This window comes from Monopterus albus, unplaced genomic scaffold (assembly GCF_001952655.1).
Source record: "Monopterus albus unplaced genomic scaffold, M_albus_1.0 scaffold79.1, whole genome shotgun sequence".
In the NCBI taxonomy this organism is placed as follows: domain Eukaryota; kingdom Metazoa; phylum Chordata; class Actinopteri; order Synbranchiformes; family Synbranchidae; genus Monopterus; species Monopterus albus.
This window is the reverse complement of record NW_018127959.1, coordinates 2,231,457-2,248,151: the sequence shown is the minus strand read 5'-3', so window position 1 is coordinate 2,248,151 and position 16,695 is coordinate 2,231,457. Positions and strand designations below refer to the sequence as shown.

The window sequence follows — 16,695 nt, the reverse complement described above, 5'->3', positions numbered from 1 at the left end:
GGGAAGCCTGGGCATCTTTGCTCAGACTGCTGCCCCCGCGACCCAGTTCCGGATAAGCGGAGGAAAATGGATGGATGGATGGATGGACAGTAAGGTCTAGACCTTACTTTGTAAAGTGTCCTGAGATGACTTTTGTTGTGATACGACGCTATACAAATAAAATTGATTTGATTTGATTTATATCTGTTCTGTACCAGAAATAAATTCCTTGTGTGTGACATACTTCACCAATAAAGGTGATTATCCTGATTATCCTTATCCTATATAAATAAATTTTGCTTTGCTTTGCTACAAGTGGTACAATATCATTCCGACCATAAGACCATTACCATTGTAATGGCAGAGCTGCAGAATATGCAAGTAATTGGGGATGGAGGAGAACAAAGCAGAGTGCTGGATTATGTTATGTTATGCATCTGCAGCAGTAAAGAACAGTTTCTGTGCTGCAGCATTACTACCAGAGAAAGTCACTGTGATCCAAAACAGGCACTGGTCTGCAGCAATGAGGTCTTCTCTTTGTCACCAGTCTGGCTGAAGTGCTGCAGTTTGTCGCCGAGCTGCTTGTTTGTTAATACGGTTGCTGCTCCGCTACAGTAACATCGACCTGCTAGTGATGGGCTGACAGTTCTCCACACTTGTCTTTCAAAGCACATTATCAAGTAATTAATATACATGCAAATAAATCCATTGTCTGAAGACGAAGGTTACCATCATAGATGTAAAACAATTCTACTAAGTGTGCGTTGTCCGCTGTCTGCGGGGAACACTGGCTTCGTGGATGAGTTCGGCCTTTTTTGTTTTGTCAACATCATTAACATAAGATCTATTTTAAGCATTTGTGAATAAGTTTAGAACTGTAGAACTGTAATGTGAACAGACATTCTTTCCCACCACTACAAAATATAGTGCCACTTTTTTTTTTTTATGAATCAAATTGTTTTTGAATTGAAACTTGTTCTGAATCAAATCATGAAACCAAGAATTGGAATCAATTCCCATGTCTACTGGTTATGAGGTGTTGAGATAAACCTCAAAAGGTTTTGCTGTATTCTGTATGAAGTACACCACCGATTCTTAGGTCTGACTCTTCATTTACCTTCTTGCTGACAGGGGGGGTGCTGGAGCTTCCACTGGCCTTGCAGAAGAGTGGTGTTGGGACCACAACTTTGCTCTGAAAGGTAATAAAGTCAGATGAGGTAATCATCTTCCTTTGTGATTTTTCAGTGCTCAGATGTGTGGCTGGCTCCCCAGCATCCTGAGGTGGGAAATCATTTTAGAAGAACTAAGTGTTATTAAGACGGTATGGAAATTCAATCACATCTCATTGGAATTGTTAAATCTATTCACATACTTACATTTCTCAGTTTTGTCTTCTTGGCAAGAGCCTCTTTTTCTGCAAAGTCGATGCATGCAGCTTCCTCCATCTCATCAGCCTCGAACTCAAACACCACAGGGATCTTCCTCTTCTTTTTTGCGAGTTTCCCAGAGGAAGAGACTGCATTAGATTCATCCAATGGAAGCTCAGCATCTCCTCTGTGAAACACATGCAACTGGGTTTCAGCTTTGATCTTATTTGCCTGGATTGCTAAAAGCTTTGGAGTCTTTTTCTTCTTTGCTAATGTTGTCATGCTGGTCTCAAACAGTACTTTATCAGTGGCCACCACTGCTTGGTACTCTTCTGCCATAATCTTAGCTCCTTTTTTATTCTTTGTTTTCTTCTTCAGTGGTGTTACAGTGCTGTCATCTGTAGCAGACGAAGTGTCGAGTGTTGTGCTTTCAGGCGACTGATTAGTTTCCTCCATGTCATGAACTAGCTTTACTTTTTTCTTTGTCTTCTTTTGAAGTGACACTGCAGCGGTACGTGATGCTTCGGATGTCAGCTCAGCATTGGTGTGTTTTCCCTCTATCCCCCGTTTGGTCACTGTGCCATGTTTTGCTGAACCTTTACAGTGTGGTGTTGTGACATCTGAGCTCAAACCGTTAATCTGTGACTGAACATCACTCCCTCCAGGTTTCCTCCCAGCTTTCAGGCCTTTCTGTTTCTTCTTGGCAGGAGTTGTAGCATCAGCCTGAGGTGTTGGAATTGTTGTTTCTTCTCCCAATGCCTCAGAACTTTCTGGTGTGATTTCTGCTTCTGCACGGACCTGTGACTGAATCTTAATCCCATGTCTTTGCAACTCAGCTTTCAGGCTCTTCTTTTTCTTCCATGAGACTGGAGCATCTGCTTCAGAGGACATCTCTAGCCCTGGTGTGGGAAGGGTCTGCTGCTCCTCTCCTGTCTCCGTGAGCTTGGGTTCACAAGTTTCCCTCTTTTTCTTCACTGAAAAGGTTTCACATTGGTCCTTGTCAGTGATGCAGGGCTTTGGTTTGCTGGCGTCTTCTGTAACTTTATCTAGTAGCAGTTTGTTTACATCAGAAGAGAGAAGAATGTTTGACTGACCATTTGGAGTAGCTCTCTGTGTGACTTTTATAAATGAGATGAAGTTTTGCGCCTGTGCTTCCTTTTCTAAATCTTCCACTTGTGAACACTTCAGACCTTCTTTAGTCTCTTTACTTAAACTTTGAGTTTGAGCCACAGTTTGTCCCTGCTCTGACCTCTCTGGATTTTCCACACCAGCTGCACTTTGGCCGTGCCCTGCTTCCTTTTTCTTCCTCTTTTTCTTTTTATCATTAGTGGTTAGGCTTGTTTGTTCATCTTTTTCCAAGGCCTTGTTTTGCTTGTTGAATCTGGACACCTTTTTCTTTCCTGAAGTAGAGACAGATCAGTTAGTCTTCAACCTTCAATTCAACATTCGTCATTCACTCAAAATGTATCAAATGGAAAGCCTTGCTGAGAGCATTGTAAGTTTAAAAAAACAAAAAAAAAATTCACATGGCTGATAAACATGACGTTTCAGAAGAGAATGCTGTTTTTCTGATATTTTCATTTTTGAAAGTTTGAATCCTGGCCTAAAGGTAAACCAAAGAGGAACACAAGATTGCTTAACATACCACGACCACCAACTCGAACCAACTGAGAAATGCATTCAGTGAGAAATTCTTTGACTTTTATTCAGTGATTATGAGCTCAGCTGTGGTGATTTTAAATATCAGATATCCGAGTCACACCCAAGCTGGAAAACTCAAAAGCCAGTTCTACTTGTTATTGTATACTGTCCACCTGCTCCTTATTCAGAGTTTTTAAGTGAATTCTCAGACTTTGTCTGATTTAGTGCTTAGTACAGATAAAATAATTATAGTGGGTGACTATGACTAACTGAATATATATGCTAACAGTATGAGGGTATTAGTCTCTGGAACTTCATTTAAACTGACTACACAGGGAATGGATATAAACCACATTTAAATTAAACATACGTGCTAGTGTATTCCAGATCAAATCAAATCAAATTGTATTTGTATAGCACCAAATCACAACAAAAGTCATCTCAGGACACTTTACAAACTAAGGTCTAGACCTTACTGTTATCAATATTATTACAGAGGGAAAACCCAACAAATCCCCCTCGAGCAAGCACTTGGTGACAGTGGGGAGGAAAAACTCCCTACACAGACAGACAGAAAAACAGTTTTAATTTATAATGAATGGAATAGTGGACAGTATTTGTAGATCAACAGTCTTATTTTTACACATTTTATCAGTTCTGCACACAGGTTTTCCCCTATGGTTATTTGATTCTCCCATAGTGGATGTGGGATATAGTAGAGATCACAGCTGCATCAGTAGAATCAAGACCATTCTCAAAAACACGATCACATTCTTAAACTTTTCATGTTTGTCAGAGATCAGTCATGTAATCTTACTTTTCTTAACTGCTGGGGTCTCCTCTTCACCCTCCTCCACATGAGCTCCTCCTCTCTTCATCCTCTTCCTGCTGCCAAACATTTCATCATCCTCATCTGTGGAGACCTCCTCTGGATACTCATCCTGAGGAAAGATGCCTGAGTGGAGAGAGAATGCCAGAGGTCAACAGTCAAGAACAATTATGTTCTCTTCATATGCAGTCCAGTTTTTTTGCCCATTGGTAACACACATTCCTCTATACCAAGTCCACATTTTCTCATAATTGGCATGCAGGTGGTGAAACACCTCGTCCATATGATTATAAAACACAGATTAAAGTTACCAATATGTGCCTCATCCCTGAGACTAATGAAAACAGGAAGTGAGAAATGGGTGGACAGGGTGAGTTTCTGGTTCATGAAACATAAATCCTGATGAAACACAGGGTGTATCTCAAGTGTTTTATATGCATTTATGGTTCCCTCATGCATCTTAGTTCTGCTACTTATTATGATACTAGACAAAGTGCGACTAGAGAGGAATCAGGGAAACATTTCAAGAGACATTATTTCTACTGATCATTCATCTGGAGCTTCCAATCATCATCGATTTCCAAAAAGGGGAGTGATGCATGTAAAAACTTCAAAAGGATACTCTTATCCTCGCTCAGAGAGCAGATGTAAGAGTCTTGGGATATCCTCAATTATCACTCAACCATAACAACTTCCAGGTCAAGCAAGGAGTAATCATAGAAGAGACCTGAGATGCAGCCACAGACTGACCTTTTTATGAACTCTGTGTATTTGAGATGAAGCATAAGGATAAGGCCAGTCATCCGTATTAGCCAAGTACTGTATGTTACAAGGAATTTGTTTCCAGTACAGAACTGATGGCAGCCATCTGCGGCGCCAACTCAACCGATGGCTCTAACCATAGGGGGCAATGGGGGGGTTCAGTGTCTTGCCCGAGGACACTTTGACACATGGACCGCCGGCACCGAGATTCGAACCTTCAGGTTGGGAGACAACTGCTCTACCCACTGCACCAGTGTCGGCATCAAAATGGTGCAACACGCTCTAAGAACACCGATTCTACAAGCTTTCCACAAACTGTGTATTACCCAATGCATGAAATGTGTAAAATATACTATAAATGCATTTTTAAAGATATGTAGTGAATGAAAGCATTCTATGTCACAGCAATGAAATGTGGTCCACAAATTGGTCCACGGTGGCTGATGTTGTGCTGACTGTGTGGACAGTTCTGAAAAGGTGAACTTAATATTGAGAAATGTGTGCTGGCTACTTTAAGTGTAAAAAAAAGATGAAATTATCAGCTTTTACCTTCACTCAGATCACGCAGTCTGAAACAATACATGGTGAGAGACAAGAAGAAACTGCATTAGTTTGGATGTAAGCAGAAGTCAGAATCAGAACAAGTTGGTGCAGTATAAATATCTCAGGATGGCAGGAAGTATAAAAAAGGAAAAAAGAAAACTTAATTTTGCTCATATGGGTAATGATAAATCTCAAAAAGAAATGTGACACATTTAGCTTTTTAGCTTTTCCTCACCGTTTAGTGGTGGTATTCTCTCAATTAAGCAGCCTGCTATTTGTACCTTGTTCACTACACATAATGAACCCCAACACAAGGAGTAGCATTGGAGCCTCTACTCACACTTTGATGATTTTGTAGAGTCTCTGTCTGTTCTTGCTGGGTGTGCTGGTCTGACTGGCTAACTGGAACAGCTTGTCTGCCACGGCCACATAGTCAAACTACAAAACAAACAATTAATCAGAGAGAGAGAGAGAAAAAAAAAAATCACAATCACATACATCTGCCATCTGTGTGAAATGAAACTTTGTTCTGGTCAAAGTTGATCACTCCACAGAAGACAAAATGATTGACGCAGTAATCAACACTGGGCTGCTATGCTTTCAGGCAATTTCCTTCAGGGTCCAGGTAAAGCAGAAAATTCTGGATTTGTCACACCACAGGAAAATGTGTTTTTAACCACCCAGACAAATGTGAATCATTTAAAAAAACATACACTGCTCTGAAATGCTGGAGGCATTAGGTGAAGGCACTGCAACTATGCCCAATCATGGAACTGTGCTACATGTTGTCATCACGGATGTACAGCATGTTTTGACATCAATGAAATGTGAGTTTGCAGGGCGAAAGCTACAGCTACCTAGCAAACTGTAGGCTGTAATAGGTTTAGCAACTCGCTATCGAACAGAAGAACCACTGGTGCTGATGTGCCAGGGCTCTGTGGTACAAGCAACATTGACTCAGTAAAAAGTCTGAGCGCGTGTGCATGTAGGATTGACCGAGTGAAGCGTCTTTACCATTTTTTCATAGAGAATACTTAGATTTACCGTAGAGATGTAATGGTATACAAATTTAACCTCATGATTAAAGGGACCAAAATTATCATGTTATTATCATAGTACTATTAAAATGCTTTCACCCAATGACAGCTGGGACTGCCCCCCCTGCAGAACCAACAGTTTGAGGTTTAGGTGCATGCATGGACTTTGATTTATAAAATGTAGATTATAAAACAAGTGGGGTACATTAAAATAAGAATGAATTGTGAATTTGTTTTCAACAGATTACATCTCAAAATAATAGGAAATAGTGGAAAAAGAAATCTAAGTACCCAAGAGAGAAAGAAGCTAACCCTAACCTGTAGGACTGATCCAATGTCCTCATCACATGACAGTTGTGTGTCTGAGGCTTCCAAATGAAGCTCATCCTCCTCCTCTTCTTCATTTGATTTAATACCTGAAAACAAAGACGCCAGCAAAGTTTACCTCTCATTAAAAAACAAACACTAATCATTTAAAGCATTTGTAGTAATAAAAACACAGCTACCTACCACAGCCAGGTTTATTAATGAATCTCAATGAATCTCACTGAATTTCATCGGAGCAACACTGACAACACTAGGGCACATTCCATACTAAGGTCAAGATCCTATAGTGAATGTCTCAATGAACAGTAATGAAAACATACATAAGTAACAAAATGTGACTGACCCCATTACTGGTACAACGGTAAGGGTGGATAAACATGAATGAATGAATGAATGAGGTATGGCCTTGTGATTACACGTGACCACACTGGCAGGTCTCCTAGTAGACGCTGTCCTGTGTGCATCCCTGATAAGGAATCCAGTTCCTCTAACTGCATCCACGCTTCCCTCACTTGCTCCTTTTCCTTACATCTTAGTCCTGTTCTTGTAAGATGTAAGGAGAAACTAGAAGGACAAAGGAACGAAGGAGAAACATTTTAACTGACAGGAGATGCCCTTTCCTCCTATTCATTCTGTGAAGCATCCAATCACAAACTGATTTCCAATAAAGGGGTATGTCAATATGTAACCGAGTTCCACTAAGGATGCACTCGTGTGACCTTGGTTGTAGCTCCTGCAGGCAGCCTCCTTGCTCGTCAGAGAAGAAAAAAAGAGCTGTGGGATGTCCTTCCTTATGGTGGACTGGAATGACATCAAGGCCGAGCAAGGAAGGACAAAATAAGGGAAATGGGATTCACCTTGTGTCATGTCTATTTTGTCCAAGTTGAGAAAGAATCAGAATTTGGCTATATGTAGTGTTATTTGAGAGGAGAGCCCCCAAACCCCCCCCCACCCAAAAAAATATGTGGGCAGAAAAAAAAAAATAAAATAAACCAACAAGAATCTATGCAATTATGTATAAACAGAAAAAAAAAATTGATTTCCTTTTTAAGGGTGGCTGTGGCTCACGAGGTAGGGCAAGTCGTCTCCTGAGCAAGACACTGAACCCCAAATTGCTCCCGGTGGCTTGACTAGCGCCGTTGTGTGGCAGCCTTGTCGTCGTCGGTGTGTGAAATGTGTGAATGGTGTATGATCTCCTGTAAAGCGCTTTGGCCAGTGCAACACACTGTGAAAATGCGCTATATAAATACAGTCCATTTACCGTTTTTAAAAAGGTCCACATTTCAATATTGTTGAAAGCTTTGCTTTAATCCTTTCACATAAATTACTAAATTGATAACGCACATTTGCTAATCAATAGCAAAAATAAATGCGTTGTTTTTAGTTAACAGTAAAATCAAGAATCTGAACAACTATTTCCAGAATATGTGTTAGTAGCGATTTGGGCACACTATGTTGCTTTAACACAAACAGCTAATTCCAGAAAAAGACTAATAACCTGTTCACATGAATTATTAATTTGCAAGCAAAAATCAATGCACACAAATTTGCCATTTCTCCTGTTAAAACAGTTTTCGAACATTCCTAACAAACCACAGAGCAGTTTAGAAAATCTACATCTGAAATTGTCTGACAATTCAGAGAGAAAAAGCGATTCATCATCTTATCAAGAAAAATAGTTGACCTTGTACATTTTCTTACCATTTGCCTGCTTCCCAGTCCTTTTTTTGCTGAGTTTTCTTGTTTTCTCTTTTAACTGGTCTTCATCATAGTCTTCAGAACCCTGTCCTGAATCTGAGTCCTCAGATGCTTTAACCTCCTTCATCAAATCTTCAATGGCGAAGGGAGCCTGGTCAATAATAGCACTGAAGATGCTGTTAGAGATGGCTCCGAAGAGAATCCGACTAGCACAACAGACAAAAGAAACAACCGATGACAGAACTGCACAAGCACCGGTATCAAAAACAAGCTGCTTGAGTGCCGGTGCATCTCTGCCAGTTCACACCGGGATAAACAGTCGATACCAATAACATACAAATTTTCTATCACAAACCTGGATCTATGATGTGTTCCAAATTATGTAAAGTTTCTGCTGTGCCCAATTAAAAACTGTACAGCGACTTTGAAATGCACATCCATAAAACCATTCCCATTTTGGGAAAAAAAAGGGACAAAGTAGCTGAAGGCTGAAATGTTTACTGTGTGTACTTACAGATATAAAAGTACAGAAAATATAAATACAGTTCTGTAGAAACACCTGGTAGCATATACTGTAGCTCCGCCTCCTCTCCATTTTTACCTCCAACTGCTGTCAACTTCCACTGTTGCTGTAAACAGTTACTCACCTGTAGTGTTTAATCCTGATTAACCACCACCTCCATTGTGCCAGTGCCAAAACATTCCACCCCGACGTGCCTAGATGACTACTGGCCTGTAGCACACTCACCCATCATCATGAAGTGCTTCAAGCACCTGGTCCTGGCACGCGTGATGACCCGTCTCCCACCCACACTGGACCCCACCAATTTGTCCACTGAAGGAATAGGAGCACGGAGGATGCAGTCTCCATAGCATTGCACTCTGTACTCAAACACCTGGACAATAACATCACCTATGCAAGAATGCTGTTCATGGACTTCAGCTCAGTATTTAACACAGTCATCCCCTCCAAGTTAACTACCAAACTTGATGACCTGAGCATCAGCACTTCCCTCTGCAACTGGATTCTGGACTTTCTGACCAGCAGGCCTCGGCATGTTAGGTCACACAACACCTGCTCCTCCAACATTATCCTCAACACCGGTGTACCACAGGGCTGTGTGTTGAGCCCATTCCTCTACTCCCTTTTCAACCACGACTGCAGGCCTGTGCATGGCTCCAACACCATCATCAAGTTTGCTAACGACACCACAGTGATCGGCCTCATCAGCGACAATGATGAGTCAGCCTACAGTGAGGAGGTACAGCACCTGGCTGTGTGGTGCGCTGACAATAACCTGCTCCTTACCACTGACAAGACCAAGGAGCTCACTGTGGACTAAAGGAGGGAGTAGGGAGACACACACAACCACATCCATATTAATGGCATGGTTGTTGAACACGTCTCCAGCCTCACATTCCTGGGGACCCACATCTCAGAGGATCTGTCCTGGACCACCAACACCCACAGCCTGGTTAAGAAGTCTCACCAGTGCCCCTTCTTCCTGAAGAAGCACCACCTGTCTTCAGCCTTCTACCGTTGTGCCATCGAGAGCATCATTCCATCTCATCCCATTGTACTAGTGTTTAATGTACCTTGTCCATTACTGTAATTTGAAACCATAGTCTGTTGTACATCGTACATTATCTTACTGTAAAGATCAATTGTACATATCCATCAGTAAATTAGTACAGACTGTAGATACTGTGCACTCTGCACTGCTGTTATTGCACTTCTGGTTAGATGCTAAACTGCATTTCATTGCCTTGTATGTGTTTGGACAGGTGTCACCTTTTTTTCTAATTGGTTGAGGAGTGTAGCGTTCTGAATGGCAGTGTTTTTTACAGCAGTTTATTGTAAAGTACTATGATTAGTGTGCTGCAAAAAGTATTATATTAAATTTCATCATGGGGGCAAAGCAAAAAATGTGTTTTGGTGAGATTAGGGTTTGCTCCCCAAGTGTCAACTGTTCCAAGTGTCATTTTAGTGTGTTAGCAACTTAAAAATGGTAATAACCTGTTCCACATAGCAGCTTTTTTTATTTTTAATATCTAGTTTGACAGCATTACAATGAATAAAGCAAAGGGAGCTGAGGTGATATGAACTTACTCTTTGGTTTTGGCTGCTGTTTTGCAGAATGGCTCGATGAATGTCAAGTTCTGATCTGCGGTAAGCTGTGAAAAGAAAGGCCACATGGGAATTTTATTATTAATATACATTCTTTAGGAAGTATTCAGACCCCTTCACTTTTTGCAAGCTTTGTTGCAAATTGTATTTTAAAATGACAGCCAATCTCATATCAGTGATGGAAATGCAGTACGCATTCTGGGGAATCGTACACGCAAATGGTTATGAAGATCCGGCATCTGTTACATTACATAACTTTAATTAACTTTTTGTTTTGTTTTTCAACCTAAAGTACTGCCAGATGGGCAAATAGGTGCCTTTAGCTGCAGCACCAAAACACGGCAATGAAATAAAGACAAAGCAAAGCCGGGTCAGTGCAGAACTTTTTCAAAGTACTGAGCCAAAGAGTAAACAAAGGCTTTTATTAATAAAATAGGTCTACTCTGTTAAGACACAATCAGGGTTCTTTATGTCTACACACACACACACACACACACACATATTCTTCCCACATGACATTTAAAAACACATAAATTTTTGAATCAAAAATGTCCCTGTGCTGGAAATCTGGCACAGTATGGAACTATAAGCCCTGTGCTCATTTAGGTTGAGGCCAAGTGACCGACTTGGCCATTGAAAAAAAATTCAATTTCTTTGCCTTAAGAAGCTCTTGGGCTGCTGTCGCTGTATGTTTTATTATCCATCTGTACAATAAAGCGCCATCCTAATCAGTTACGCGGAAGGTTACAATGGTGCGGTGGGTAGAGCTGTCGTCTCCCAACCAGAAGGTTGAAGGTTTGAATCTCGGTGCCGGCAGTCCATGTGTCGAAGTGCCCTTGGACAGAATTCATCATGCTACTTCTATCATAATTCTGAAGTATATACAGTAGAAGCTACATTAGGCCCCCAAATTTAGACAAATAATAATAAGGACAATCACCTTTATCGGCCAAATATGTTACACACAAGGAATTTGTTTCCGGTACAGAACCGATGGCAGCCATCTGCGGCGCCAACTCAACCAATGGCTCCAATCATCGGGGGCAACGAGGGGGTTCAGTGTCTTGCCCAAGGACACTTTGACATGTGGACTGCCGGCAATGAGATTCGAACCTTCTGGTTGGGAGACAACTGCTCTATCACCGCACCACTGTTGTCTCCCCTAAACACCACTGATCCAGCTCCCCTGGAAGCACTAAAATGTCCAAAATTGGCCTAGATCTGATTTGTTCACACATCCATGAAAAAATTAGATCAGACTCATGTGGGGTGGGGGGGTGGATGGATTTGAGTAATGTGAATGCAGCTTAAATGATAGGCATCCAGTTCCAGTGTGAACATACAGTGGTGTGAAAAAGTGTTTGCCCCCTTACTGATTTCTTATCTTTTTGCATGTTTGTCACACTGTAATGTTTCAGATCATCAAACAAATTTAAATATTAGTCAAAGATAATCAGCTGCCAGTTCAGTCATGTAAAGGTCCAGGATGTGGAACTGCAGCCCGCTGGGTGCTGCGCTGCTTCTCTGCAGTAGTTGAGTTGTCAGCAGCTCTAGAAATCTGGCAACCAGACTGAAGAGAGACACTTGGTTTACCTCAAAATTATATGAATGAAACGTGATTGAAAGATGTTAAAATTTTAGTCACAGCAGCAGTTGCATTTCGTGAGATGTTCTGAAAAGTGGATCTGAAGGAGAAACTGCTAGAGAACTTTTACCACTCAATCACAGAGAGTGTCTTTGGATACTGTATAGCAGCATGGTACAAACAGGAGAGCTCTACAGAGGGTGACAACTACAGCAGAGAAAATTATTGGCTGTTCTCTGCCCTCCCTGGAAGACATCTCCAGCTCTCAGTGGTTGTGCAGTTAGGAAAATCATAAAAGACCTCTCCCATCCTGGCCACTCTGTTTACCTTGCTGCCTTCTGGGAGGTGGTATAGGAGCATAAAAAGCAGAACAAAAAGACATGGAAACAGCTTCTTTTCCAGGTCTAATAGTATCCTGAACTCTTGCAGGAGTGGCTCAGGAGTCGAGTGGGTCGTCCTAACCAGATTAGTGGTTCGATTCCTAACTTGTCCAGTCAACATGTCAAAGTGTCCTGGAGTAAGACAATGAACCCCCAGTTGCTCCCAGTGATGACAACGGTGCATGAATGTGCGAGTGCTTGTGAGAGCGAACGGGTGAATGGCCAAATAGTGTGAAAGCTCTTTGAGTGTGCTGCAATGCACAGAACAGTCTTTTGCGTTCAATCAATTTTACAGTTATAGTCTTTCTTAAATCTCATTGTGCTGGTACAACGACAGTAAAGGCTTCTGCTTTCAAGTATCGGCAAACAACGGGTCGCTGGCTAAGGCTGGGCACACACTAGAGGATTTTATCATCTTAACTGATTTTCATCTCACACATTAGATGATTCAGTCAAGAGGTTGGACTACACACTTGCCATTTTTACTGAAATATTTCAGAGACAGCCAGGTCACGTCGGGGAACGCCCCCACGATTGTCGGGAAGAGCAAATCAGGCTAATGAGCCTGTAGTGTGGAGCAGGCTTAAGAGAATTGATTTACAATTGTATCGTGATGAAAGTGGTGATTTACACCTCCACCGAACACATTACCTGCTCTCCCAGTTTTTCCTCTTCAGCATCTCAAACATTTGTCTGAACATGAAGCGAACGAGCTGTTAAAGAGACAGAGCAAAGGAACAATTGGATTTGTCAGAAATTAAAACATCTTAAATCACTCTCAAACCATGCCTAACTACAGTACAGGATACACTACTTTAAAAAATAAAACTCATTCAGGATTCTCCTCACACTAACCTGGAAGAATTTGTCCATCCGCAACCTGTCAATACCATTCCACTCTCTTTTGAAGGTCTGCAGGAAACTCTCAAAGTATAAAAACTCTGTAGGTAAAAGCACATCTTTATTACAAAGAGTACCATGTAATGACATGTGCCATGACTATTTCAATTACTCTTATTAAATCACTAGTTTATAAAATCACATGTGAGCAACTTACGTCCAGTGATGTCATGGAAGCTGTGTATCAGGGTGGAGATCTGATTTGAAAGCTCCTCCTAAAGAAGAAAATTGAATAATGTATGAAGATAAGGATAAAGGATAACGTTTCAAGAGACATTATTTCCTCTGATCGCTCATCTGAAGCTTCCAATCACTGATTTCCAAAACAGGGGGGTGATGCATGTAAAAACTTCGAAAGGATACTCTTATCCTCACTCAGAGCAGATGTAAGAGTCTTGGGATATCCTCAATTATCACTCGACCACAACAACTTCCAGGTCAAGCAAGGAGTAATCATAGAAGAGACCTGAGATGCAGCCACAGACTGACCTTTTTATGAACTCTGTGCATTTCAGATGAAGCATAAGGATAAGGACAATCACCTTTATTGGCCAAGTATGTTACACACAAGGAATTTGTTTCCGGTACAGAACCGATGGCAGCCATCTGCGGCGCCAACTCAACCGATGGCTCTAACCATCGGGGGGCAACGGGGGGTTCAGTGTCTTGCCCATGGAAACTTCGACACGTGGACTGCTGGTACCAAGATTTGAACCTTCAACCTTCTGGTAGGGAGACGACTGTTCTACCCAACACACCGTCGCCTCCCATCAAACCAGGAGGGAAAGGACAGGGGTGGTTGAACACATTCATAAATCAGGTTTTAGAGCTTATGACAGGAACACAATGAAGTGTCTGATTTGGACACTGAGCAGGTTCTCAGCACTTGTCACATGAGGCCAGGCATTGTAAATCAATATTTGCATTTAAAAGGTTTGTGACAAAGATGCATCTAACATTCATTCTCATTGCCAATACATTTGCAGATTGCCTATTTTTCCTTGTGGGGAAAAAAAAAAAAAAACTGTTCACAACTGCATAAGGCTTGCTTGTTTTGTTCAACCATCTATCCAGAAAATAAAAATTTGACTCATTACTGGCCATGTCAGAGAACTCTCCTCTCCTGTAATGGAGAGTTCTGAACTCTTACATTTTTTTTTTGAGCTTTAGGTCACGTCTAAGATAACAATTCACCGTTGTAATATTGAAGTCAAAAAACAAGGAAAAGCGACGTGGGCCCTATAAGATCAGTCTAGCAGGGCTTAAATAAAAAAAATGCCGCCTTTAAGGAAGGTCAAAATGCTGCAGGTTTTCTGCGATCTTTTTGTAAATGGGGCTTAGGTTACTGGTAGACTGCCAATGTGAATGCTACTGAAGAGGGACATGGTGCATATTCCAACATAAGCCTGCCATGAAAATTTAATTTGAATATGGAAGCGCATGCCTGAAAAGGGCTTAAATGCTCCTTAAATGCACACAACTGCATCTTATGTTCTGCCATTATAAGGGTCTGTAAAGCCAAGCAACAACACAGGGAAAACATACCTGGAGCAGTGGTTTATCCTGCATCCACAGGCAGTAGAAAAGACCCTTCCAGAGCTTCAGCAGCTCATCACCAGTGAATCCACCTGTAGGAAGGCAAACGTTATCTGTGACACATTTTGAGAGTCCAGGATGTAAACGTAGCTGCATATTAGGCGTGGGAACTGCGAGAACTGGCATATTTTTGACGTTGTACACCTTTTTCCATATGGTAGCCCACTGTCCAGGATGTGAATTAAAGCATTCACTGAAGGGTGCAGGGGCAATGACAACAAATGTTGCAGAGACTTTGGTTAAGTTGTAAAGATTCGTGGCTCAAAAAGGCATAAGTGAAATGTTAAAATACATGTGATGCCTTTCCCAAGCATAGTAAGGTAGACAATAAGCTACAACCAAATTGTCAAGGAAACGCGCTGGCCTCCACGCTACAGCTGATACCCGCACACTCGTTTCACAGCCGGCTGCACAGACACCAGCTTGTCCAGTGTGGAGGACAGCTAGGGTTGATGAAAATTAAGTTGTATCAAGCTTATTGTCTACGGTTGGAAGGAGACGTTGTGTTAGAAAATGTATATTTTTTTAACTACTGCAGAGCTGAGTTGTGCTGTTGTTGAGAAACACTGAAATCCCTGTACAATTGGTCTAAGCTTATCGTCACTATCAGGCAGAAACCTCGTATGTCCATATTGTCTTTTTTTCATAAATCTATGCTATTGATCACTCTTCACATCAGTCTGTGGGTTTTACAAACATTTAACCAATGAAAAGCATTAAGGGCTTGTGACTAAAATCTAACTCAACTGGATCCAGAAACGGTCAGGAAAAAAAAAAAACTCATGAGCATGATTTATGCAACATATTAATAAGGACGATGTTAAGTGACCTTATATTTGGAGACAATACCAACATTGACAATGTGTTACGGTTAAGTCAAAGTGTTTGTCATATGTACAGTTAGGAAACGTGTTTCCTTCTACAATGAAATTCTTACTTTGTCGTCCACATGAATGCCACAAAATACAAATGAAATAAAGTAAATAAATAAGTAAATCTAAAGCACTTTAAAGCAGCAAACAAAAAGATACAGTAAAAATATAATATAATATAATAAGAATGTATGCTACATGGGAGCAGCATGTGCAATAGTCAACAGTCTGTGTGCAATTATGCATGTGCAAACTGAGAATGTAAACAGTACAGGTCGACAGTACATGATTCCAGGTAAACTCCTCAGCTGTGTAGGAGTCTGATGGCAGAGGGAAAGAAAGAGTTTTTCAGTCTGGAGATGCTGCATTTAACTTTATTGTCATTGTACATTTGTACAACGAAATTAAAAATGGAATCCTTCGATGATAAAAAAAATAATCATAAACAATAAAACCCAACAAATTTACACACTCGCATCCATACACATCTGACTATTGCACAGTTCCTGTAAAATCCCATTGATCATTCAAATTTTAAGATTTTAGCAGCATTTAAAGCAACAATAGCTCTCGGATAAAAACTGTTTCTTAATCTATCTGTCCTTGCTATAATTGTTCTGTATCTTCTCCCCGAAGGCAGCAGTTCAAACAGACAGTGTTCAGGGTGTGATGGGTCCTGCAGAATGTTTTTTGCTTTTTTTCAAGCAACGGGAACTGTACAGTTCTTCCAGAGATGGTAGGGGGCAACCGATAATCTTCTGGGCTCTGGTAATAACCCGCTGGAGCGCCAAAAATATTGGCACCCTGCATTTCTGTCGGATAACCACCTCTTCTTCCAGAGAATTGCTGCAATCAGAAATTCTTTACTATTCCCATGTTTATTTCTTTTGTTTGCATTGAAACAACACAAACTGAGAAAAAAAGCCAAATGTGATCCATTCCACACAGAATTCCAAAAATGGACTGGACAGAATTGTTGACACCTTTTCAAAATCACCAGAAATAGATGCATCTCCTGCCTGACACACTAATTTGTAATTCTCTCTCTCTC

At 41.1% G+C, this 16,695-nt stretch overlaps 1 protein-coding gene across 1 annotated transcript in view; it reads right to left on the bottom strand.

Moving 5' to 3' along the window:
- The window catches only part of rrp1 (ribosomal RNA processing 1), a 27,592-nt gene that overhangs the window by 8,618 nt on the left and 2,279 nt on the right, over positions 1-16,695 (bottom strand). Inside the window, exons 2-14 of the mRNA XM_020606508.1 lie at positions 14,722-14,804; positions 13,334-13,391; positions 13,132-13,217; positions 12,928-12,989; positions 11,766-11,881; positions 10,294-10,360; positions 8,187-8,389; positions 6,477-6,574; positions 5,462-5,559; positions 5,128-5,147; positions 3,805-3,942; positions 1,356-2,746; positions 1,097-1,255 (exon numbers count right to left, since the gene is read on the bottom strand). Of these exons, the coding sequence (XP_020462164.1) occupies positions 1,097-1,255; positions 1,356-2,746; positions 3,805-3,942; positions 5,128-5,147; positions 5,462-5,559; positions 6,477-6,574; positions 8,187-8,389; positions 10,294-10,360; positions 11,766-11,881; positions 12,928-12,989; positions 13,132-13,217; positions 13,334-13,391; positions 14,722-14,804 (2,579 nt within the window). The remainder of the gene's footprint in view (positions 1-1,096; positions 1,256-1,355; positions 2,747-3,804; positions 3,943-5,127; positions 5,148-5,461; positions 5,560-6,476; positions 6,575-8,186; positions 8,390-10,293; positions 10,361-11,765; positions 11,882-12,927; positions 12,990-13,131; positions 13,218-13,333; positions 13,392-14,721; positions 14,805-16,695) is intronic.